The sequence below is a fragment of the Chanodichthys erythropterus genome, chromosome 15 (genome assembly GCF_024489055.1).
Source record: "Chanodichthys erythropterus isolate Z2021 chromosome 15, ASM2448905v1, whole genome shotgun sequence".
Classification (NCBI taxonomy): Eukaryota; Metazoa; Chordata; class Actinopteri; order Cypriniformes; family Xenocyprididae; genus Chanodichthys; species Chanodichthys erythropterus.
In genome coordinates this window covers 9,365,759-9,390,000 of record NC_090235.1, presented here as the reverse complement: position 1 = coordinate 9,390,000, position 24,242 = coordinate 9,365,759, and the positions used below count along the sequence as shown (strand labels likewise).

Below are 24,242 nucleotides of genomic sequence, written 5' to 3'. Positions count from 1 at the left end.
CATTTCTTTTTTCTTGCAAAACATTTTTGTCCCCCCAAAAAAACTTTTAGTTTGCTTGCAAAACATTTACGTTCCCATGAAATTTTGTGTTCACTTGCAAAACATTTAATTTCCCCAAAGAGCATTTCCGCTTGTCCACAAAATGTTTGTTCGCTCGCCAAACATTCGCTTCCCCTTAAGAAACGCGTCCGCTCACAAAATATTTGCGTCCCCCCAAAAATCTTTCCTTTCACTCGCAAAACATTTGATTTACCCAAAAAGAATTTCTGTTTGCTCGCAAAACATTTGCGTTCCCCTGAGAAATGTTGCATTCGCTCACAAAACGTTTTCGTTCTCCCAAGAAAATTTGTTCGCTCGCTCATTTGCATTCCTAAATAATTTTGCATTCACTTGCAAAACATTTGATTTCCTCAGAGCATTTCTGTTAGCTCGCCAAACATTCACTTACCCCTGAGAAATGCGTTCCTTTGCAAAACTTGCCGTTCACTCGCAAAACATTTGATTTACCTAAAGAGCATTTGTTAACTCGCATTTTTGCGTTCCTTCGAGAACTGTTGCGTTCGCTCACAAAACTTCTGCGTTCTCCCAAGAAAATTTGTTCGCTCGCAAAACATTTGCGTTCCTAAATAACTTTGCATCCACTTGCAAAACATTTTTTATTTCCTCAAAAAGCATTTCTGTTCGCTCGCCAAACATTCGCTTACCCCTGAGAAATGCGTTCCTTCGCAAAACTTTTGCGTTCCCCAAGAAACTTTTTGTTTGCTCGCAAAACATTTAATTTACCCAAAGAGCATTTCTTTTTTCTTGCAAAACATTTGTTTCCCCCCCAAAAAACTTTTCGTTCGCCTGCAAAAGATTTACATTCCCACAAAATTTTGCGTTGACCTGCAAAACATTTGATTTCCACAAAGAACATTTCCGTTCGCCCACAAAACTTTTACGTTCCCCCAAGAAAATTTATGTTCGCTCACCAAACATTCGCTTCCCCTTAAGAAATGCGTCCGTTCGCAAAATATTTGCGTCCCCCCCAAAAAACTTTCCTTTCACTCGCAAAACATTAGATTTACCCAAAAAGCATTTCTGTTTGCTCGCAAAACATTTGCGTTCTCCTGAGAAACGTTGCGTTCAATCACAAAACTTTTTCGTTCTCCCAAGAAAATTTGTTCGCTCGCAAAACATTCGTGTTCGTAAATAACTCTGCATTCACTTGCAAAACATTTGATTTCCTCAGAGCATTTCTGTTCGCTCGCCAAACATTCGCTTACCCCTGAGAAATGCATTCCTTCGCAAAACTTTTGCGTTCCCCAAGAAACTTCCCATTAACTCGCAAAACATTTGATTTACCAAAAGAGCATTTCTTTTTCCTTGCAAAACATTTGCGTCCCCCCAAAAAACTTTGTTCGCTTGCAAAAGATTTACGTTCCTCAGAAATTTTGCGTTCACTTGTAAAACAATTGATTTCCACAAAGAACATTTCCGTTCGCTCGCAAAACTTTTACGTTCCCCCAAGAAACTTTGTTCGCTCACCAAACATTCGCTTCCCCTTAAGAAACGCGTCCGCTCACAAAATATTTGCGTCCCCGCAAAAAAACTTTTTCACTCGCAAAACATTTGATTTACCCAAAAAGCATTTCTGTTTGCTCGCAAAACATTTGCGTTCTCCTGAGAAACGTTGCGTTCGCTCACAAAACTTTTTCGTTCTCCCAAGAAAATTTGTTCGCTCGCAAAACATTTGCGTTCGTAAATAACTTTGCATTCACTTGCAAAACATTTGATTTCCTCAAAGAGCATTTCTGTTTACCCCTGAGAAATGCGTTCCTTCGCAAAACTTTTGCGTTTCCCAAGAAACTTCCCGTTCACTTGCAAAAAATTTTATTTACCAGAAGAGCATTTCTGTTTACTCGCATTTTTGCGTTCCCTCGAGAACTGTTGCATTCGCTCACAAAACTTCTGCGTTCTCCCAAGAAAATTTTCCCCACTGCTCACAAAACGTTTGCATTTCCTCTAAAAACTTTTTACATTCCATCGCACAAACTTTTGAATTCCCCTGAGATATTCTGCGCAAAGTTTCTTGGATGAGTCCAAAACATTTGCAAGAGAATGCAAAATCATTATATAACATATCGATATATATTTTTTCCTCCCATTCCATATTTTTGTCTATCCCCATTTCCCTTTAGGGGCTCCGTAAACACTGTGGTACTGTTGCTGGTTTAAGCTGTCAGTAATGGCATGTGTTTCAGGCTGGACTAAATACGTGAAAAAGCGTTTGGGAAAACCAATCATTTTTGCTTATGCTGGTGGAGCAGAAATTATACATATGTCATTAAAAGTCTTCTGTTGACCAAAGTAACTTATCACATCTCTGAAATGATGATTATATGAGTAGCTATGTTTCCATTAAAGCTCAAATTTAACTTATGTGCAAAAGTGGAATAGTGCTTAAAACCATTTTCATCCCATGTGCTCAAGAGAACAAAATAGTCTCTTCCTGGGAAATTAGCACAAAATATCTTTAATAAAAATGGAAGCTGCTGGGGGCTTCCCTGAGGCTCTTTTTTCATACATCATAAATTATTCACGCCTCAGAGCGTGTGGACTGTGGATGAAATGCAATAAACACTGTCATGTTATCTTTCATTCGGAGGAGGAACGTAATCGTCTGAGACAGTACTGGGAGATCATTAAACCCAACCATTTTGATGACAAACTTTGGCTTAGGCATTTTAGAATGACCAAACCGACATTTGAGATGCTGTGTGATGAAACTGGTATGCTGATTAGTCTAGTTATCCAATCACATCCAAAGTCAAAGTCACATAAGGTTTTTTTTTGTTGTGCATCAAGGGATTTATTCAGTAAATGTGTTTCCATCACAGTTTATCCGCATATCTTCTTATTGGATAAAAAATGTATATGCCTCAATTAAGTGCACAAGTATTTTTATGCACATTTTTAGAATTTATATGCATATTTGTTTTTCAATCCATTGTTTTTATGCCATACCCCAGTGGTCTCAAACTGCCGGCCCGCGGGCCATTTACGGCCCGCCCTCCCCCTCTATCCGGCCCGCAACTGATCTAAAAAATAAAACATAATCCGGCCCGCCAAATTATTATTATTATTATTATTATTCTCTAGTTGCTATCTGTCTCTGATATGCAAAGAAAAAGTCACCGTTCTAAGGGGCATTCACATATCGCGTCACATAAGCGGCCGCATCGCGTTCTCCTTCTTTCCAATGCACTTTCGCTCCAGTTGCATCTGTCGTTGCTATGCAACCATGAGCCGCGCTCTCAACCGCGTCACTTCTATTACGAGCGCGCTTGTCTAAATCACAGTAAAAGCACTCGACTTTAAGTCACGAGCGTCAATTTAAACCACCGAAACGCATCCGATGCAGCCATTAAACGTTACCGATGCTCAAACAGCATCTTGAACAAATGCGCTGCAGGTGTCTGTCAAGAAACAGAAGAGTGTACAAATGTATTCAGGGTATATTGTATTTGTTCAGTACAGTGTTGGTCAGTGCAAAATTTTAATGTTATTTAAGCTAACATAAAGTAGGGGAAAATACTTCCACTAAATATAAAAACTAATAATGTATGTAACAATGAGAGATTTTTATTTTTTGGCAAAATAAAGTTAATATATATAGCTCCAGTTTTTTGTTTATTTGTGTTGGTTTTGTTCAGAAATTAAATTTTTTTTTATTCCATATTGTTGGATGTGAGAAGTTGCACCAGACTATTGCAATTAATAGTATAGTATTATATTAGTATATTAGTAGTATTATATTAGTAGTATAATTACATTACACTCTGTAACAATGAGAGAGACACTGCTGTTTACATTTAGTATGGTAAATAAAATATTTATAGTATAGGTGTAAAGATATTTTAGTAGGCAAATTTGATGTAAATGAGAAATAATGCAAAGGAAAGTAAATTTTCTGAAATGTTGCGCTTTCTTGCACTTGAATGTTAATATGGCCCTCCTATGAGGTGTCAATCACAGAAGCGGCCCCCCGCCAATTTGAGTTTGAGACCCCTGCCATACCCTAATATTTGCATAAAAATAGGTGGATGGAAAGAGCTAGTGAAACAAAAATAGTCTTTAAAAGGGGTTCATTTTTGCAAATTAAGCTGACTAGATTTTATTTAGTGTGACAAAGGAAAGTGAAATCAATCAAGTGAATCATTTAATTCTAGACCTGCACAATAAATGACAGTTTAACTTCATACAAATCTGATATTCTATAATGAACGATCATGTCAAATGTCTGTACCTTTCCTCTCAAAGCTCTCCTCTCTCAGGATGCAGACCAGAGCCAGAAACTTGGTGACTTCCTTCAGGTAAAGCACTGTGGTGTTGTTCAACTTTATGATGGCCAGAGACTCTTTATCATAAGCGTTACCGTTGCCGTCGTCTTTTAGACTATACGTTCAACAAATAGACAAAAACAAAAAAACAAAACTCATAATAGGATACAGTATATTACATTCATCTTATACCTTACACTCTCAGCATAAAAAAAAATAAAAAAATACAAGTTTGAAATAATAATATATATTTTAAAGGTGCCATAGAATGGAAAATTGAATTTAACTTGGGATAGTTAAATAACAAGAGTTCAGTACATGGAAATGACATACAGTGAGTCTCAAACTCCATTGTTTCCACCTTCTTATATAAATCTCATTTGTTTAAAAGACCTCCGAAGAACAGGCAAATCTCAACATAACACCGACTGTTACGTAACAGTCAGGATCATTAATATGTACGCCCCCAATATTTGCATATGCCAGCCCATGTTCAAGGCATTACAGTATTAACGTCTGGATGTGCACAGCTGATTCATCAGACTAGCAAGCAAGAACAACAGTGAAAAATGGCAGATGGAGCAATAATAACTGACATGATCCATGATAATGATATTTTTAGTGATATTTGTAAATTGTCTTTCTAAATGTTTTGTTAGCATGTTGCTAATGTACGGTTAAATGTGGTTAAAGTTACCATCGTTTCTTACTGTATTCACGGAGACATCATTATTTTCGTTTTTTAAACACTTGCAGACTGTATAATTCATAAACACAACTTCATTCTTTATAAATCTCTCCAACAGTGTAATGTTTGCTTTAACCACGGAGCACTATCAAACTCATTTGGAATCAAATGTAAACAACCAAATAAATACTATACTCACATGATCTTATGTATGCATGCAGTATGCATGACAAACATCTTGTAAAGATCCATTTTGAGGGTTATATTAGCTGTGTGAACTTTGTTTATGCACTGTTTAAGGCAAGCGCTAGCTCCGTGGGAGGAGAGCATGAGAATTAAAGGGGCCGCGCAGCATACAGACCCCAAATGGTAGTGTATTTTTTATAGAGCACTGCAGTGTAGTGAAGACAAATAAAGCTCTAGGCCTTCAGGATGGACATATTCATCAGTTTTGGTTTTCACGTTCACAGTTTCTCACCCGTAAATACATGAGACGTCAATGACGACATCGATCATGTCACAGCAGAGCTCGTACGACTGCATGTCCACTGGAGAGCTGTCTGTGGCGATGTAGATCTTACTGACCACATCGAACAGGAACGCTTTCTCAATCCCAGAATTCTGAGAGGGAAAAAAGCATTTACAAATATACACTTAACTGTTCTGTTATTCATCTGCATCGATAAACACCAATAAAAGCATTTAGAGCTGAGACATTTTATCAAGACCAAGCAAAGTTGGACATTAGTGAAATCTGAAACTGGAAGCATTCAAGAAGCAATCTTTATGAGCAAAGCAGCTGTGTACATACAGAGATGAATATGTTGAGGAGGTTTTCCAACGTAGGCAGTTGAGGGATGAGTTTCTGGACCACCTTACTGAAGGCCTCAAATATGGAGTGATCATAGATGCTGGTGAGATAAAAACTGAAAACAAAGAAAGAGAAATATCACTCATTAACGTAACATATTCATTGATAATACACACATTACATCCAGAATGCCAGGAAATGAGCTTCAAAAAATAAAAAAAGCCTATTAAATTGATATTACGGTTTTAAAAATAACATTAAACTCACTGAGCTTCCATAATGTGACATATTTTTGAGTATATCAGAAAAGTGGGCTTAGGTTTATTAATTTTCCTGGCCTGTGAGACCTTGGTCAGCAGATTAAGTATGTTTAAACTTAAACTGCTGAATACAGCACAATATTGTAAGAGACATTTGTTAAGGAGGTTAATAAGGTCAATTTTGATAGCATATAGACTTGACCAGTAAAAGGACTATTCATCTCCCCTGGATATTTAATGAGAAGAGCTTGTATTGTTTCATTACCAGTGTTATAGAGCTAATCTCTACTAAAACACCTATGCAATCTTATTCATAAAAGACAATGACTCAAAGCAAACATTCCAATCTGCATTGGTGCTGCCGCTGAGCCAGAGAGAGCAGTTGTCATGTATGAAACAGCTTCAGTGACAGTCTTTCAACCACTTATCATTATTTCTGTGTTACAATCATTAAAATTAAGTACTGGGATAAAAGTTTCAGATATAAACACTATATAAGCGAAATCACCTTTTGAAAGTATTGAGACGCTTTAAATAAATATTGTATCAGTTACACCAGTATAAGTGACTTAAAAACTGACATTGAATCATTCATTAAAGGTGCCCTAGAATTAAAAATTTAATTTACCTCGGCATAGTTAAATAACAAGAGTTCAGTACATGGAAATGACATACAGTGAGTCTCAAACTCCATTGTTTCCTCCTTCTTATGTAAATCTCATTTGTTTAAAAGACCTCAGAAGAACAGGCAAATCTCAACATAACACCGATTGTTACGTAACAGTCGCCCCCAATATTTGCATATGCCAGCCCATGTTCAAGCATTAGACAAGGGCAGAATGTCTGGATGTGCACAGCTGAATCATCAGGCTAGGTAAGCAAGCAAGAACAATAGCGAAAAATGGCAGATGGAGCGATAATAACTGACATGATCCATGATAACATGATATTTTTAGTGATATTTGTTGCTAATGTACTGTTAAATGTGGTTAAAGTTACCATTGTTTCTTACTGTAGTCACAGAGACAAGAGCCGTCGCTATTTTCATTTTTAAACACTTGCAGTCTGTATAATTCATAAACACAACTTCATTCTTTATAAATCTCTCCAACAGTGTAGCATTAGCCGTTAGCCACGGAGCGCTATCAAACTCATTCAAAATCAGAAGTAAAGAATATAACAGTATACAATACTCACATAATCTGACGCATGTATGCCGCATGCATGACGAACACTTTGTAAAGATCCATTTTGAGGGTTATATTAGCAGTGTAAACTTTGTTTATGCACTGTTTAAGGCAAACGCGAGCTCTGTGGGTGGAGAGCATGAGAATTAAAGGGGCTGCGCAGCATAAATCGGCTCATATTTAATGATGCCCCAAAATAGGCAGTTAAAAAAATTAATTAAAAAAAAATCTATGAGGTATTTTGAGCTGAAACTTCACAGACACATTCAAGGGACACCTTAGACTTATATTACATCTTGTAAAAAAAAACGTTCGATGGCACCTTTAAAGAGATTCGTTCAAAAATGCCAATTCCAGTAATGAAGCAAGTGAAGTCTTTATGAGTGAGTCATTGAATCATTTATTCAATCCTATTAAAATATAATTAATTCAAATTAATTACATATTTTTAAATAGACTGCAGCAGTTAACATTTTGTCAGAAACTCCTGTAAATGACATGTTACTGTTTAGTTGTCTATTCAGAATCGTGATCTCTACTTAAACCAAAAAAAAATGGCGATTCTCAATTTATCCAGAATTGCGCTAGTATCATGTTATTTTCGTATTATTTTATATTCTGTAACAGTTGTTATTATTATTTTAAATTACCATTTATGTATGTATAATTTTCAGTTTTCATTGTAAGTTTTAGTTATTTTGTTATGTGCTTTTGTCATTTTTTTAAATATTTCAATTTAGCTTTAATTTATTTTTATTTCAGTTAGACGCCAAGGCAACAAAGTTTTTTTTTTAAATGTAATATTTATATTTTATTTAAGCTTTATTTCAATTAGCGAACACATGTTTCACGTTTCACGTTTTATTTTTTTATTTTAATTTCAAGTTTTATTTAACAATATCAACACTGTTCATCACACATTCTTGCAGGAATATCACTGTAGCCCAGCTGAAATCACAGCTTAATCCTTTCAAACACTCTTTATGTGTCATTCCACTGTATCAAGGCAAATTGATCAGTGCATAAGGACGACCAACCTGAGGTGAAGCTTTTCCAGACTGGCGTCAGCTAGATCATCATTGGCTCTCTGATGAATGTCTCTCTGCGTCTCTATCTTATGATCGTCTGATAAACCGTCCACCTTATGTATAAACACCTCGAAATTGATCTCCGGGTTCACCCTGAACGCCCGCGACACTGTCAGATGTAGCCGTCCTAATGCTTCTACATAGTCATCCTACAGGGAGAGACATTCAAACACAATATCATTAACAGCCGGGAATGGAGCCAATTCTCACGCCGTACAAGGAAAAATGAAAGCAAGCAGTTTAAATGACAAGACAATCACTCTTATATTTTCCTGGTGTCAGTTTACCTGAGCATCGATGACAAATATCAACGCGCCTGTGCCCCTGAAAATCATCTCGTAATCGAAGGTGGGGTCGAAAAAGTCCACCTGCCCAGGAAAGTCCCATATGTGAAAGTTGACAAAGGAACTGCCGGAGATGTCGTCCTTGTAGATCTTGTTGGTGCTCTCCAAGAAAAGTGTCTCATTGGGAGACATCTTATGAAACACCACCTGAGATTCAAAATATTAAACCACAGGCGAATATGGACATATAGACATTAAAAAAACAGATTTGATGTATTCATTATTTTACACAGCAATAACATCATCTTTTATATATAAACAAATGACAAAAATGACATTTCATCCTAATGCAGAAAATGAGTTCCAGAGGACGGGGAAGTTTAAGCAACATTAAATGTTTCTTAATAATAAAAGGAATTATTATTTTGCAATTACAGTTTACAACATTTGCAAGGCATTTCACGTGGTTATGTCAGCAGAAATAGCAGATGTTCTGTCAAAAAATTAAGATAAAAGCATTTGTTTTCTTTTGCAATAACATGGACTGATGAATCGTAAAGATTCATTTTGATTTCATGTTAACTTCTGTCAACAAGTGTTCAAAAAAAGTTGCATTAATCTGACCTGAAATAAAAATATAAAGGGGAAATATATATAGATATATACATAAAGCATTTTATTTATATATATAATTTTATATATATATATATATATATATATATATATATATATATATATATATATATATATATATATAAAATGCTTTCATTACACATTCTTGAGTGCATCAATTGCTGTAATATTGTTGCAACCCAATAAATAATAATAAAATATATATAATATTTAAATAACATAATATTAATATATCAAATGAGTAATATATTATATACCAATAATAATAATATATAAATATTAATCCAGAAATATTAATCTAATACAATGATTTAATAAATGAGAGTCTGATCAGAACATCACATCTGTACTTTACAAAATAGGGAAAACCATGGTACTTTTGGGCATATTAAATTGGCAATGCTATGATTTTGTACACTACTATAATGTTACATTTATAATGTTAGTAGGAAGTAAGTAATATAGCACAATAATAATAATAATAATAATAATAATAATAATAATAAAAACATACTGACCTCATAAGCAAGTAGCTACTATGTAGGTACCATAGTACAGTGATGATGGTAATAATGATACTTTGAAATGTACTCTTCCATATTACTTTTAGTAATATGGCACTATGGTAATACCATGAACATGTACCATGGTATTCTCGAACGCACCTCGGTAACGTTATATATCAAAGTACAAAGGTACAACCATCCGATACCATGATTGTACCACAGTACTGCCACAGTACGTTTTTGTAAGAAACTGCATACCTAAATACTTCAAAGAACACCATGGTATTACCATCTTGGTAGTGTCCAAAACTAGTGCATTACCATAGTACTTTTTTTGTAAGTGCATTGCTGTATCCAAATGGGATCTGACCTTCTGGATGGAGGATTTCCCGCTTCGCCTCAGTCCCATCAGCAGGATTCTGGGTTTATTGTCTGCAGAGGGAGAGTTTTCCAGGTTCTCCTGCATCATGTCCATGTTTTCCACGCCGTAGCCGAAATCTTTAGGGAAAGAGTCCACCAGGCTTCCGGCTAGCTGCTCCTCGTACTCAATCGACATTATAAATCTATTTTTAAGCTTTAAATCCCCTTGATCTGTTTATGTTGACTCTGTAGGATCCGTTTGAGTAATTGAGGTGGGATCAGTGTGGATTAAATGTTTAGTTTGGATACAGATGAGGAGGTTTCATAGTGGGAAGCGGTTAGCTTGCTGCATGAACACAAACAAACGGGAAGCTGATCATATGACAGGCGCAGAGGAGGAACGCCTGCAGGCGAGTGGAAAGGTCTAAGGCGTGAGCAGCCTATGAATGGAGCGGTCTCTTAGATGATCAACCTCTTTCGCATTTTGGAAACATTTTTCTGAACATATGAAATGTACTATTCACAAGCCCAATATTTTTATTTTTATTTTTTAACTTTTAATTCCGCCATCTATTGGTTTGTGATAGAATAGAAGTTTGAGAGAGAATTTTACTCTAAAAATAAAATGATTTCTTCTTTATATTCATATTTTCTATAAAGCTGTATTAGAGGAAGCTGTAATTTAAAAAGCGCCATACAAATTGAATTGATCAATCCCTTTATCGTGATAAAATTATATTATATTATTAGTAATGAATGTTGGAGCTCATCCAATAGGGGGCGCTTGTGGACACGAATATGAGTCACACGCCTCTCACAGACAAGACAGTAGCAGAAGAAGCAGCTGTGTATACAGGAAGAGCGTTTGTGAGTAAAAACAAGCGTTTACACACATATTTTAAACGTATATGATTATCCTTTCAGCATTATTTTGAAATAAATATTACACTTTATGTTGTGAGGTTTATAGCGTACTTAATTGCGCCGTTGTCACATTGATATCTGCTAAAGGACTTGAAGATGTTTCATTCAAACACGCCTTAGAAAACAGACCAAAATAAACACAAATATATCATTTTGAATGAATAAACAACGATAATTGTTTCATGAAACATACCGAATTCAATAAATTCATTGAACGTTTAACTGAAGACTGAAACATTTGACTGTTTGTTCTGCTGGTTTGTTTATATTGCTGCATGTTATGCATTCATGTTTTATTCAGTTTATGTTTATGAATATATAAAATATGACATATTTTGAGAATTTTTTTATTACACGGTACAAGATTACAAAGTAATTTCTGTCAAATGTGAAACTAATGTAGTTTTAGTTCATGTCAAGTGAAGAAAATTGAATAATAAGAGTTTGAAATGTCAATCATTTTATATATATATATATATATATATATATATATATATATATATATATATATATATAATGATTGACATTTCAAACTCTTATTCAATTTTCATATACACACATACATATACACACATAAATGCATGTGTGTGTATTTAGATATACATAATAAAAATACACAGCACACACATATTATGTAAACACAAACTTTTATTTGGGATTTTTATATATATTTGACCTGCTTTATGTAAAATCATCTCTTTTAAAACTTGCCCTAATAAAAGAATCTGTGGTATTTGGATTGTTTTCCTTCTCTAGAGTCACTGTATGCAGACATGAGTGTCCCAGACTACATGCAGTGTGCTGAGGACCATCAGACGGTCCTGGTGGTGGTCCAGCCCGTGGGGATCGTCCCAGAGGACCAGTTCTTCCGCATCTACAAACGCATCGTCAGCGTGAGCCAGGTCAGCATACGGGACTCCCAGCGCGTCCTGTTCATCCGATACCGGCACCATTATCCCCCTGAGAACAACGAGTGGGGTGACTTTCAGACTCACCGCAAAGTTGTGGGTCTCATCTCGGTGACCAGCTGCACCACGGCAAAAGAGTGGCCTCAGACATCAGACCGTTTCCACGGGCAGAAGGAGGTGTTCGGCTCCACGCTGTACGACTCGCGGCTGCTGGTGTTCGGGCTGCAGGGGGACGTGGCGGAACAGCAGCGGACCGATGTGGCGTTTTACCCCAGCTATGACGAATGTCCTGATGTGGAGAAGCGGGTGGAGGATTTCGTTGAGTCTATATTTATCGTCCTGGAGTCGAAAAGGCTGGACAGAGCAACCGATAAATCTGGCGATAAGCTACAGCTGCTGTGTGTGCCGTTCGAGAAGAAGGACTTTGTGGGGTTGGACACAGACAGCAGGTGAGTTTGGGTTCTGGGAATGTGTTCAAATGATAAACTACTGAGAAATGACCTCATCTTTATTGGTGATCATCAGCATAATGGTCAACCCATATGGTGTTTCAGTAGTTGAGAAGGGTGGCTGATGAAACTTCAATTACCATTTATTTATTATCTTGCTAATGCAAACATCACTATTAGGGATACACAATATAAAGGTACCATATCAGTTGTCAGCTGATATTAAAGATGTTTTGGTTACACACTTTTTTTTAAGTTGACGTTGTTACACTGTATTTACTCAAATAAGTACTGAGTAATGCTAATTAATTAAATGTACTTACTGTACTTTGATTTAAGGTTAGGGTTTGGTTTATTTTTATTTTAAATAGTAAAATGTATAATTTTAATAGGGTTAGTTATTTGTAATTATGCATAATGTACTGTTATTACTATAGTAAGTACATGTAGTGACATAACTACTTCAAAAGAGTTTTTTTTTTTTTTTTTTTTTACATTTAAGTGACCTTTACCATCATCTAATGCTCACTTAAAGTTCATTTTTACAGACACCAGAAATTTAATATCACTTTTAAATCTAACTTTTGCAAATATCCTAATCAATATATGTGTTTTAATACTGTACTGTTCATTATGATGTTGTGATGCATACATTTATTTGTAGCATTTATATTGATTGGTTTTCGTTATTTTATTTTTCATTAAAATGTTTATATATTTTTAATATAATATTTTATATATTTCATTATTTTTCAACCGTGGTTCCCCAAACCTTTTCGTCAGCTTAACCAATATGACCTAAAACGTATTTTTGATCAAACAAATGCAGCGTTGAGCATAAGTGACTTCAAGAACAATTAAAATAGTAATGTTTTCAAACTTTTGACTGGTACTGTATATACACATACATTTATTTATATATAAATAAATAAATGTGTATTATATTTATATATTGTTTTAAGTGTTTTATTTTGAATTTATTTATATATCATGATATAATTAATTATTAGCTTTTTATCAACTCAGGAACCCCCTGCTGTTCCCCAACAAACTCCTATTTGGGAAACTCTGATTTAAACAGATTAGTACAAAATTTTAACATCGTCATTTATTAGTTATTATCCATAACATGAAAATAATTGACCTATTAAAGGATCCCTAATCACTATTATTACATGTAGTTTATACTAACCGTTTTTGGAATGAAGAGATTAAAATAAATAAATAAATAAACTTTGATGTGTAATGCATCCTAAATAAAGACTGGATTTCACATAGGTAAATACTGGATTCCCAAGAGTCCCACAATACGATGGTTTTGCCTGTAGTTCAACCGTGCATGATCTTCTATCCTGTTTCATGAGTTTTGCCATTTGTTTTTCATGGTTGTTGTTTTTTTCTTCCCTTCTCTTGTTTTGCCTTGTTTTATTTGTCTTTCTTCTTTTTTTTCATACTGTCCTGTGAGTTTATTATGGGGTGTGAAAAGGTGAGCCGGTAGTTCTGTCTCCTGCTTTAGTTCATTCTTACCTGATCAGCCTCTTCCTCTCCCCTCCAGTGACACAGTGGTTGGACCTCGATTCTCTTGTGTCTCAGTTTAGAGTAGAAAGGTCAAACTCATTTTTGGGATGAAAGTCAATGCGCAGGAACAGAAAAAAGAGCTTTCAGCAGCATATAATCTTTCTGTCCTTATGTCGTCTCTAATTCGAAATTTGGGCAAGATTCTTGGGGTCCTGGTGCCTGACAGGGTCACGTGTTTGATCAAGTATACCGTCTCTCTCTCTGTCTGCTTAACTACAGAAGTACATGGATGTCATTCAGTAATTCATGAGTGATTGCACGCAAAGCTTTGTGCTCATCTCATCTACGGTCACGGCATGAATTTGAAAATGGCATCCATTTAGTTAAATATAGATTATAAATATTGATTGTGTCTATAAGTGTATTAATTGTAAAATATATAATATGATATATTGTGTTTAGAAATATTATATTAAATAATGTAAAGCAATAATATTAATCTTTTTATTTTTAATTTTTTATTTATACTAATAAATTTTAAATTAATACTTTATATATTGTTTATCAATATTAGGGATGCATGGATATAGACATTTTGGCTAATAATATAATTATAATATAATATAATATAATATAATATAATATAATATAATATAAAGTGTGTATATATATATATATATATATATATATATATTTCTTTTTTAAATATTTTTATTTATACTAATAAATAGTAAATTAATATTTTATGTTTTATTTATTAATATTAGGGATTCACGGACAGACATTTTGGTTAATATAATATAATATAATATAATATAATATAATATAATATAATATAATATAATATAATATAATATAATATAATATAATATAATATAATATAATGTAATTCTATTTTAAAATATTTGTATTTATACTAATAAATATTAAATTAATATTTTATGATTTATTTATCAATATTAGGAATTTATGGACTTAGACATTTTGGTTAATATAATATAATATAATATAATATAATATAATATAATATAATATAATATAATATAATATAATATAATATAATATAATATAATATAAATTTTGTTTGTATATTAATGTAATATAATTGTTTATCAATATATTGTTTATCAATATTAGGGATGCATGGATATAGACATTTTGGGTTATAATATAATATAATATAATATAATATAATATAATATAATATAATATAATATAATATAATATAATATAATATAATATAATATAATATAATATAATATAATATAATATAAATTGTGTTTATATATTTTCTTTTTTAAATATTTGTATTTATACTAATAAATATTAAATTAATATTTTATGATTTATTTATCAATATTAGGAATTTATGGACTTAGACATTTTGGTTAATATAATATAATATAATATAATATAATATAATATAATATAATATAATATAATATAATATAAATTTTGTTTGTATATTAATGTAATATAATTGTTTATCAATATATTGTTTATCAATATTAGGGATGCATGGATATAGACATTTTGGGTTATAATATAATATAATATAATATAATATAATATAATATAATATAATATAATATAATATAATATAATATAATATAATATAATATAATATAAATTGTGTTTATATATTTTCTTTTTTAAATATTTGTATTTATACTAATAAATATTAAATTAATATTTTATGATTTATTTATCAATATTAGGGATTTATGGACTTAGACATTTTGGTATAATATAATATAATATAATATAATATAATATAATGTAATTCTATTTTAAAATATTTGTATTTATACTAATAAATATTAAATTAATATTTTATGATTTATTTATCAATATTAGGGATTTATGGACTTAGACATTTTGGTATAATATAATATAATATAATATAATATAATATAATATAATATAATATAATATAATATAATATAATATAATATAATATAATATAATATAATATAATAAATTCAGTTTCTCTTCTGTCTAACTCTCTCTTGAATAACACTTGACCCTCTTGCACACTATCTATAGGGGTCCTTCCACCACAGTTTTATGTTTAAAAACATGAAATCCTTTATTTTTAGTTTCCTCATCCCCATGGGATAGACATCAAGTTGCTTTTTGACCCCTTTAGCTGAAATCCCCACCGTTTTGCCTGTGCATCCCCTTCCCTCTGCATCAGTCTTCATCTCCAGCTTCCCTCTCTGTCTGTAAATCCTGGGCTAAGACAGAAGACAAAGCTTAACGCAAAACCACATCAGCATATTTGTGTTCCATACAAGCGAGCCAAATGAGACGACATCGATCCACCGCTGATAAAAATAACTTTAATTAAATATGGCTGACGTCACCTGCACTTGGCTGCGAGCGTTGATTAAGAACTTAGCTCTGTGCGTAAACGCTGAATGTTTATCTGACGCCTGTTGCCTCTGCTCCTCCTCAGGCACTACAAGAAACGCTGTCAGGGCCGCATGAGGAAACACGTCGGGGATCTGTGTCTGCAGGCGGGGATGCTGCAGGACGCCCTCGTACATTATCACATGGCCGTGGAGCTGTTGCGGTCTGTCAATGACTTCCTGTGGCTGGGAGGTAAGATGGGGATTAATGATTTATAGGGTGTGTTCACACTTGGCAGGTTTAATTCGATTAAAATGAACTCTGTTGCGATTGCTCTGTTAGTGCATATTTTTTTAATATAGCTGTGATTGTGTTCATCTAAAAATAAAAAAATATACACCAAAGATGGCTTGAGGGTGAGTAAATCATGGGATAATTTTCATTTTTGGGTGAAATAACTCTTTAAAACCTCTTTTAGAAGGTTTGTTATTTTTTGTTATTTTTTATTATTTATTGTTATTTTTTCAAATGCATTTTGCAACTATCACTTTATTGTATCACCTCAAGTGCAACCAAAACGCTTCAACATTACAACATGAAACTGGTGTGATAGAATCACTTATATGTGCAAATTTATATCCAATCTTCAAACTCAAACTTCACTTTCTTCAACGCTTCAACTCAGCTGTGACATTCTCAGTCTTTGCCAGAATGGATCTTGCTTTCCCAAAGACCTGCCTTACAGATAAACTGTCCAGTGATGAATTAGAACAGTGAAATGGTTTGTGTTTTGTTCCTCAGCTGCTTTGGAGGGACTGTGTTCTGCATCTGTCATCTTCCATTACCCAGGAGGCACTGCGGGGAAGAGCGGAGCCCGCAAACCTGGCATCTCCTCTGCTGCTGACGCTGGAAAGAGACACAGACCCGGTCAGTGCGGTCAGACACATCTACAGCATCCCATTTTATCTGACCAAACTGTTTCTCAAAAAAGACCCCATGATTTTGTTCTTCATATTTTTGTTTTGGTTTCTTGAGAGATTCTTTTGTTTATCTTTGCTTTGATTCATTCATTCATAATGATACCATTAAAAACGCTTGTGATTTTGAATCATGCACCTTTAGTCAAAACTTTTTCTTCTTCGCACACTCTCATATGTTCAAGAAAGAAAATCTCCTATGGAAACTCAATGTGTTTTTATTTACGTGATGAATGAATGTGTGTGAATTAGTGTTATAAGTGAGCACACAAGTGAATGAGGATGGATGTCTCTTGTGTGTCTCAGATGTAATTTATTTTCTTTAATGAAACATCATTCAGAGTGAATCGTCACCTTTTCTTCACAGACAGCAGCAGAAGTGTTTAGTCTTCAGTCATTATTATCACTCATTCTCATCTGTGAGGGAACCTCAGTTATTCCGATCTAGAACAGTGGAGCGTCAGATTGTTCTAGAGCAGAGAATCAGAGAAATGTCCTTTCCTTTCCTTTCCTTTCCTTTCCTTTCCTTTCCTTTCCTTTCCTTTCCTTTCCTTTCCTTTCCTTTCCTTTCCTTTCCTTTCCTTTCCTTTCCTTTCCTTTCCTTTCCTTTCCTTTCCTTTCCTTTCCTTTCCTTTCCTTTCCTTTCCTTTCCTTTCCTTTTTTGTCTCCCTTTCCTTTCATTAATTTATTTTCATTTCCGTTTTTCAGTTTTTCTTTTTTCTATTTTTTCCTTTAATGTCCCTTTCTTTTTTCTTTTCTTTTTCACTCTTTTTCACTCTTTTTCTCTTTTTCCTTTCCTTTCCTTTCCTTTCCTTTCCTTTCCTTTCCTTTCCTTTCCTTTCCTTTCCTTTCCTTTCCTTTCCTTTCCTTTCCTTTCCTTTCCTTTCCTTTCCTTTCCTTTCCTTTCCTTTCCTTTCCTTTCTCCCATTTCCTTTCATTACTTTATTTTTTCTTTTTTCCTTTAATGTCCTTTTTTCTTTTTCGCTCTTTTCTCTTCCTTTCCTTTCTTGTCTTTTTTCATTTTCTTGTCTTTTTTCTGTCTCCTTTCCCCCCCTTTCCTTTCATTTATTTTTCTTTCTTTTCTTGTCATTTCTTTCTGTCTTTCTTTTTAATTTTCTTTAATTTTCTGTTTTCTTTTTTTCTGTCTCCTTTTCTTTGTCTTCTTTTTTCTCTTTTTTAGTTCCTTTCTTGTCTTTTTTTATTTTCTGTCTTTTCTTTATTTTTTTCTGTCTCCTTTTCATTTCCTTTCCTTTTTGTCCCTTTCCTTTCCTTTCCTTTCCTTTCCTTTCCTTTCCTTTCCTTTCCTTTCCTTTCCTTTCCTTTCCTTTCCTTTCCTTTCCTTTCCTTTCCTTTCCTTTCCTTTCCTTTCCTTTCCTTTCCTTTCCTTTCCTTTCCTGTCCTTTCCTTTCCTTTCCTTTCCTTTCCTTTCTTTTTTTCTGAAATGATTTAAATGATTTTCATATTCATTTGCTTGTATTAACATGTAAATAAGTCTGAAAACATTTTAATTTAATTCATTAATGGGTGCATACTTCATTCACATGTTTCATTTGCTAATTAATCCACTGTGATGAGGTTTGCTTTACAGATTTATGTCTAAAACGGCTTTATAAAAAATACTCACATGCTTAAGCCACTCTTAAAATGAACGTACAGTTTGTCAAACCAAATGGCATTTATTTTAAAGGAATATATTTCCAAGTAAAACATTTTACAAAAATGATATTTATGGTAAATTATACAAATAAATGCTCTTCAAAATGAAGAGGAAAACTCGATATTTGTGCAGATGCCGTTTGGTTTGATTTTTTGTTTGTTTGTTTTTATTTTTTTAAACAGGGCTTTGGTAACACATTCAAAACTAAGAGAATGAATAATGTTTTTATTTTATTTTATTTTTTTAAAGCATGCATGCTTCCTCAGTGTCTGTCAATAGCCATTATATATAAAGAGTCCATCACTCCTCAGTCCTGCTGCATGTCTGACGGCTTTATCACAATGTCAGGATCATAACGTCAGGATCATAACACACCATTTTGTGCCCTGATATGTGCTGTACTAACATTGCTTACCTTGAACTGCAGCTTGTGCCAAGAGTGAACCAGGCTCTCTCTGTCTCTCCCTCTCTGTCTGTCTATCTGTCTGTCTTCAGGCGCTCAAGAAGTTCTCATTGATCCAGGTACAGTAAAGCACACGTGTAGCTCCAGATAAGGTTTTTATTCCTGCCTGTTTGTGCTCTTGTGATGTAGTTTTTGTTACTTTGTTGTGCTTGTGCATGTGTGCAGGTGTTTGGGTGGCCTTTTGTGTTTCTGATCTGACGGCAATGAAAATATCTGCAGTGATTTCAGTGCATGAATGTGAATCCTTACTTTTGATTCCAGCTGAAAGGATTTATAGTGCTTTTTTGCAATCATTAGATGGGATATTTGTGTTTTTGTGGCTGATTTTTAATGACTGATTCACCATAAAAAAATCTGTAGTGCAGATACGTACTGATCAAATTTTGTGCTTTTTATGATAATGCTTAGCTATTATGAATAGCAAACATATTAGTAACTAATAGGGTTGAAGTGATGATTTATTTAGTTGATAGATGTTATACACACAGACTTTATGCAGTGCAGGACTTGTTGTTTATTCTACACCTTTACATCATCTACTCTTTGCTGCCACTAGATGTCAGTGTTTTTTGCCATTTGAATTTGAGTTGTATGATCACAAACAGACTTATTATTACAGATAAGAAATTTAATTTGCATTATAAAGTCATTACTTTAAAGAGGTTGGAAGGTCAAACCAACAGTACAGATATAGATTTCCAAAATGCGGTTTCAGAACTGTATTTTTGAAAAACTCCAGAGGTACAGGAGGTTATTAAACTGTAATGAAAGACGAATCATTCTAAATAAGACCAGGGACATGGATTAATAAAAGAAAAAGGGCTATTTTTTTCTCTTGTTCCTTTAATAAAATTCCCGAGTGTGTAATTATTTTTCTCATTCCTCTAAACATGTTTCTTGATGACTTTTATATTTAATTCAAGAAATTGCTTGTCGAGTTCCAGGTTTTGCATCAGACTAATGGGCTCATTTGCAGCATCTTATATCTCAGAGCAGTGAAACTCAAAGTAAAGTCTTTAGTATTATTACAGAACTTAGGCTTTAAAACATTTGAAATTAAGGTAACGTGAATGCAAGCATTACGCTCGCATGCAGGGAACAGAAATGGTTTCCATTCATTTTATCATTGTGCAGTTACCATGGTTCTTTCTCTCGTCTTCCTGTCCAGGTGCTCTGACGACCAATGGCATCAGTGCAGACACGAGCGCTGAGATCGGCCGAGCCAAGAACTGCCTGAGTCAGGAGGACATCATTGAGAAATACAAGGAGGCCATCTCTTACTATGGCAAGGTAATTTCACACACAGAAATGTGAAAGTTTCTTCTGCTCTGTCTGAGATGATGAACGCTGCTGTGGAGGGTCAGTTTTGTTTTCATATAACTGAAAAGTCCTATCACTTTTGATACGACAAGTCCAAACGCGCTGCAAGTTCATCTGTCAGATCTTCATTAACTAATTAGCTCTGTCCACGTTCACAAAGGTTTCATTTTTTAAATAAAAAATACAATAAAAACAGCAATATTATTTCCATATAAAATTTACCATTTTCTATTTGAATATATTGTAAACCCATGATATAAAACTGAATATTCAGCACCATTACTCCAGTCTTCGGTGTCACATGATCCTTCAGAAATCATTCTAATATGCTGATTTGCTGCTGAACAAACATTCATTATTATTATCAATGTTGAAAACAGTTGTGCTGATTTATTTTTGTGGAAACTGATACATCTTTTTCAGGATGATTCTTAAATGAATTTAGAAAGTTCAAAAGAACAGCATTTTTTAAATTTTTTTTTATAAATATTGTTTTGTAAAATTATAAATGTCTTTAATGACACTTTTGATTAATTTAATGCATATATGCTGAATAAAGTGTTAATTTATTTCCAGAAATAATAATAATAATAATAATAATAAAATTTATTTGGTGTTGATTGGTGTAAATGAAACAGCACTATAATCATATTTTCAGCTCTAAAATCTGGGTAACATTTTTATAATAGGGTTTAATTTGGTAACATAAATGAACTACATTAGTTAAAATGAACTAATAATTAAAAATACTTTTAAAGCATTTATTAATCAATCACGTTAATTTCACATTGCATTGCATTATTGCATTATTAAAATCAAAATATTAAAGGATTAGTTCACCCAAAAATGAAACTTCTGTCATTAATTACTCACCCTCATGTCGTTTCACACCCCTAGGACCTTCGTTCATCTTCGGCACACAAATTAAGATATTTTTGATAAAAATATGATGGCTCAGTGAGGTCTGCATTGAAAGGAAGTTGAAATTTCAGTGGTTCATGTGATTTTGGTTCATGTGAGTTTGAAACGCGCTCCGAACTACTGATTCGAAACAAAAGATGCTCATTAGTTAATATTAGTTAATACATTAACTAACGTTAAACTAGACCTTAAATCGTAAAGTGTTACCAAAATCTGGCATGTGTCTTTGCTAAATCTTTTAATAATGAAAAGTGATTATTTATTAAACATGTGTATCTTAGCCATAACAACTCTTTCAAAGCCTTGTGTTATAGTGATTTTACCCCAGTTAAGGGAGTTTTAAGTGCACATATCTTTGTGCCGTGCCTAACAACACTCTTTTAACTGTGGAAAAAACACTTTAACATGCAACTTCTCATGGGATATTGTTTTATTAAACTCTCTCAAGATCTTTTTCATTATTCATTAGCTCTCGTTCTGAAAACCGGGCCGGCTCATTTTTATGTAGGCGTTTCACCCAAAATGGATCTGCTGATGTGCATCTCACAGCAAGTAGCCCCTAGAGATGGTCTGGATTCTGGAATTAAAATGTCTTTGTATGGTGCATTTTAAACTCACTGATCCTGGCTCATGTAAAGTCAAGTATTTGACCCCAGTCTTGTGAACGGAGCCGCTCATTCAGTCCAGCTGCTCAATTCTGCCACATCAGCTGTTCTGCCAGCAGCCAGCAGGGGACACTGCAGCCTTGTAAATTCATAGATTTGAACAGCATTTTGTGCCGCTGTCCACCGCTGAGTTTTGATTTTCAAAAATGATGACACATCCTGAACACAGGCACAAGTGAGATGGACTACAGCATGACCTTTCTCTGACCCTCAGGTCTTTTCTTTATATTTTAGTCAGTGAGTTTCTGTATTGCTATTTATTATACATATGGTCTCAGAGTGCAGTTTTTACAATCTGAAATTATATTTTAACAAGTGAATAAGCCAAAACATGTATAGCAGCATGACTGAAATGTCAGCATGATCTGGCTATTTATATTATGTGCGAAATCTCATTTCTTACTGTAAAAAATTGATTTAATAAATAAATACATTTTAAAAATGTTTAAATTTATTAAATAATAAAAGAAAAACCCTGACACTCATTTTTTTTGTATTTATATTTTTGGCAGTGAACATCTGTATTGCAAGTTATTATCTCTATGGTCTCAGAGTGTGATATTTATTTATTTAGTCATTTTTTGCAATTTTAACGTGTGAATAAGCATGCGTGGCAATGTTATAAAAATGTCAGAATGATCTAGCCATTTATATACATATGCATTCTGTGCAAAAAAAAACTTATTTCCTATTTATTTTTGTTTTGAAATAATATTTAAATATATGATTATAAAATGAAATATTATAAAATAATATTTAATAAAATGTATTATTTAATAATATTTTATAAAATATTACATTTAGTAAATAAAAAATAAAATAAATTCTCTACTAATAAATGTATTTATTAAAATGTTATTTATTTATTTTTTATTAAGCTTAAATTGCTCAAATGGAATATATGTGCGGGCCAGGCCATGATTAATAGCATTAATTTATTTTTTATAATTATTTTTTTAAATAAATAATTAATGCACTAAATTAACACATTGAAATTGACAGCTCATAACTCATAAAAATGAAAATCTTGTTGTCTGTCTTTCAGTATAAGAGTGCTGGAGTGATTGAGCTGGAAGCCTGTATTAAGGCCGTCAGAGTGTTGGCCATTCAGAAACGTGCCATGGAGGCGTCTGAGTTCCTGCAGAATGCTGTTTACATCAATCTTGGCCAGGTGAGTACTGTAAAACTGCAACAAGTCAGTCAAGTTGCTCTGTGAGGAATGGTCATTCAGCGTTTGTCTGTCTTTGTTCAGCTGTCAGAAGAGGAGAAGATCCAGCGTTACAGCGTCCTGTCAGAGCTCTACGAGCTCATCGGCTTCCACCGTAAATCGGCGTTCTTCAAACGCGTCGCCGCCATGCAGTGTGTGGCTCCCACCATCCCTGAGCCGGGCTGGAAGGCCTGTTACAAACTCCTTCTGGAGACCCTGCCGGGATACAGCCTCTCTCTGGACCCCAAAGACTTCAGCAAAGGTAACACGAGATGTTTCTGTATAGGGCTGTCAAAGTTATACTGTTAAAATTATCGTTATATGGCTTTTTAACCCATATTACAAATGTTGGTAACACTTTATTTTAGTGTCATTGTTACATATGTTACATGTAGTTGCTATAATAATAACTATGCTAACTAGGAACTAAACCTAAACCAATTCAAACCCTAATCCTAACCCTATAGTAAGTACATGTTGTCGTTTAATATTACTCAGTACTTGAATGTATAATTACAGTGTAACAAAAACACCTTAAAATTAAGTGTAACTCAGATGTTTTATTATGTTCTGTGTGGTTTCTGAAGACTGGTTGGAGTACAGGTGTTTCTCAGTTTATCAGTAAATGGAGACTTTCTTTCAGGTGAATTTATTGACTTTTTCAAAAATAGTGATTCACAGACATTGTATGGTTGATTTTAAAGATGGTTTGAAGGACCGTGTGTCTGAAGTTCCACCAGTG

At 33.6% G+C, this 24,242-nt stretch overlaps 2 protein-coding genes across 4 annotated transcripts in view; one reads left to right on the top strand and one right to left on the bottom strand.

The window, feature by feature from the left end:
* rragcb (Ras-related GTP binding Cb) overlaps positions 1-10,500 on the bottom strand; it is a 12,605-nt gene extending 2,105 nt beyond the window's left edge. The window contains exons 1-6 of one of the 2 annotated variants that reach the window (XM_067411226.1): positions 10,150-10,500; positions 8,644-8,847; positions 8,306-8,505; positions 5,822-5,936; positions 5,489-5,631; positions 4,289-4,437 (exon numbers count right to left, since the gene is read on the bottom strand). In XM_067411226.1, coding sequence (XP_067267327.1) covers positions 4,289-4,437; positions 5,489-5,631; positions 5,822-5,936; positions 8,306-8,505; positions 8,644-8,847; positions 10,150-10,335 — 997 coding nt within the window. In that variant the 5' untranslated portion in view covers positions 10,336-10,500. Of the gene's footprint in view, positions 1-4,288; positions 4,438-5,488; positions 5,632-5,821; positions 5,937-8,305; positions 8,506-8,643; positions 8,848-9,791; positions 10,129-10,149 lie in introns of those variants that run through there. The other variant, XM_067411227.1, reaches the window with a different exon arrangement.
* Positions 10,501-10,954: 454 nt separating this feature from the next.
* Positions 10,955-24,242, top strand: part of trappc9 (trafficking protein particle complex subunit 9) — a 243,329-nt gene continuing 230,041 nt past the window's right edge. Inside the window, exons 1-8 of one of the 2 annotated variants that reach the window (XM_067411132.1) lie at positions 10,955-11,006; positions 11,820-12,420; positions 16,397-16,542; positions 17,092-17,217; positions 19,420-19,446; positions 20,556-20,677; positions 23,339-23,464; positions 23,546-23,762. In XM_067411132.1, coding sequence (XP_067267233.1) covers positions 11,837-12,420; positions 16,397-16,542; positions 17,092-17,217; positions 19,420-19,446; positions 20,556-20,677; positions 23,339-23,464; positions 23,546-23,762 — 1,348 coding nt within the window. In that variant the 5' untranslated portion in view covers positions 10,955-11,006; positions 11,820-11,836. The remainder of the gene's footprint in view (positions 11,007-11,819; positions 12,421-16,396; positions 16,543-17,091; positions 17,218-19,419; positions 19,447-20,555; positions 20,678-23,338; positions 23,465-23,545; positions 23,763-24,242) is intronic. The other variant, XM_067411133.1, reaches the window with a different exon arrangement.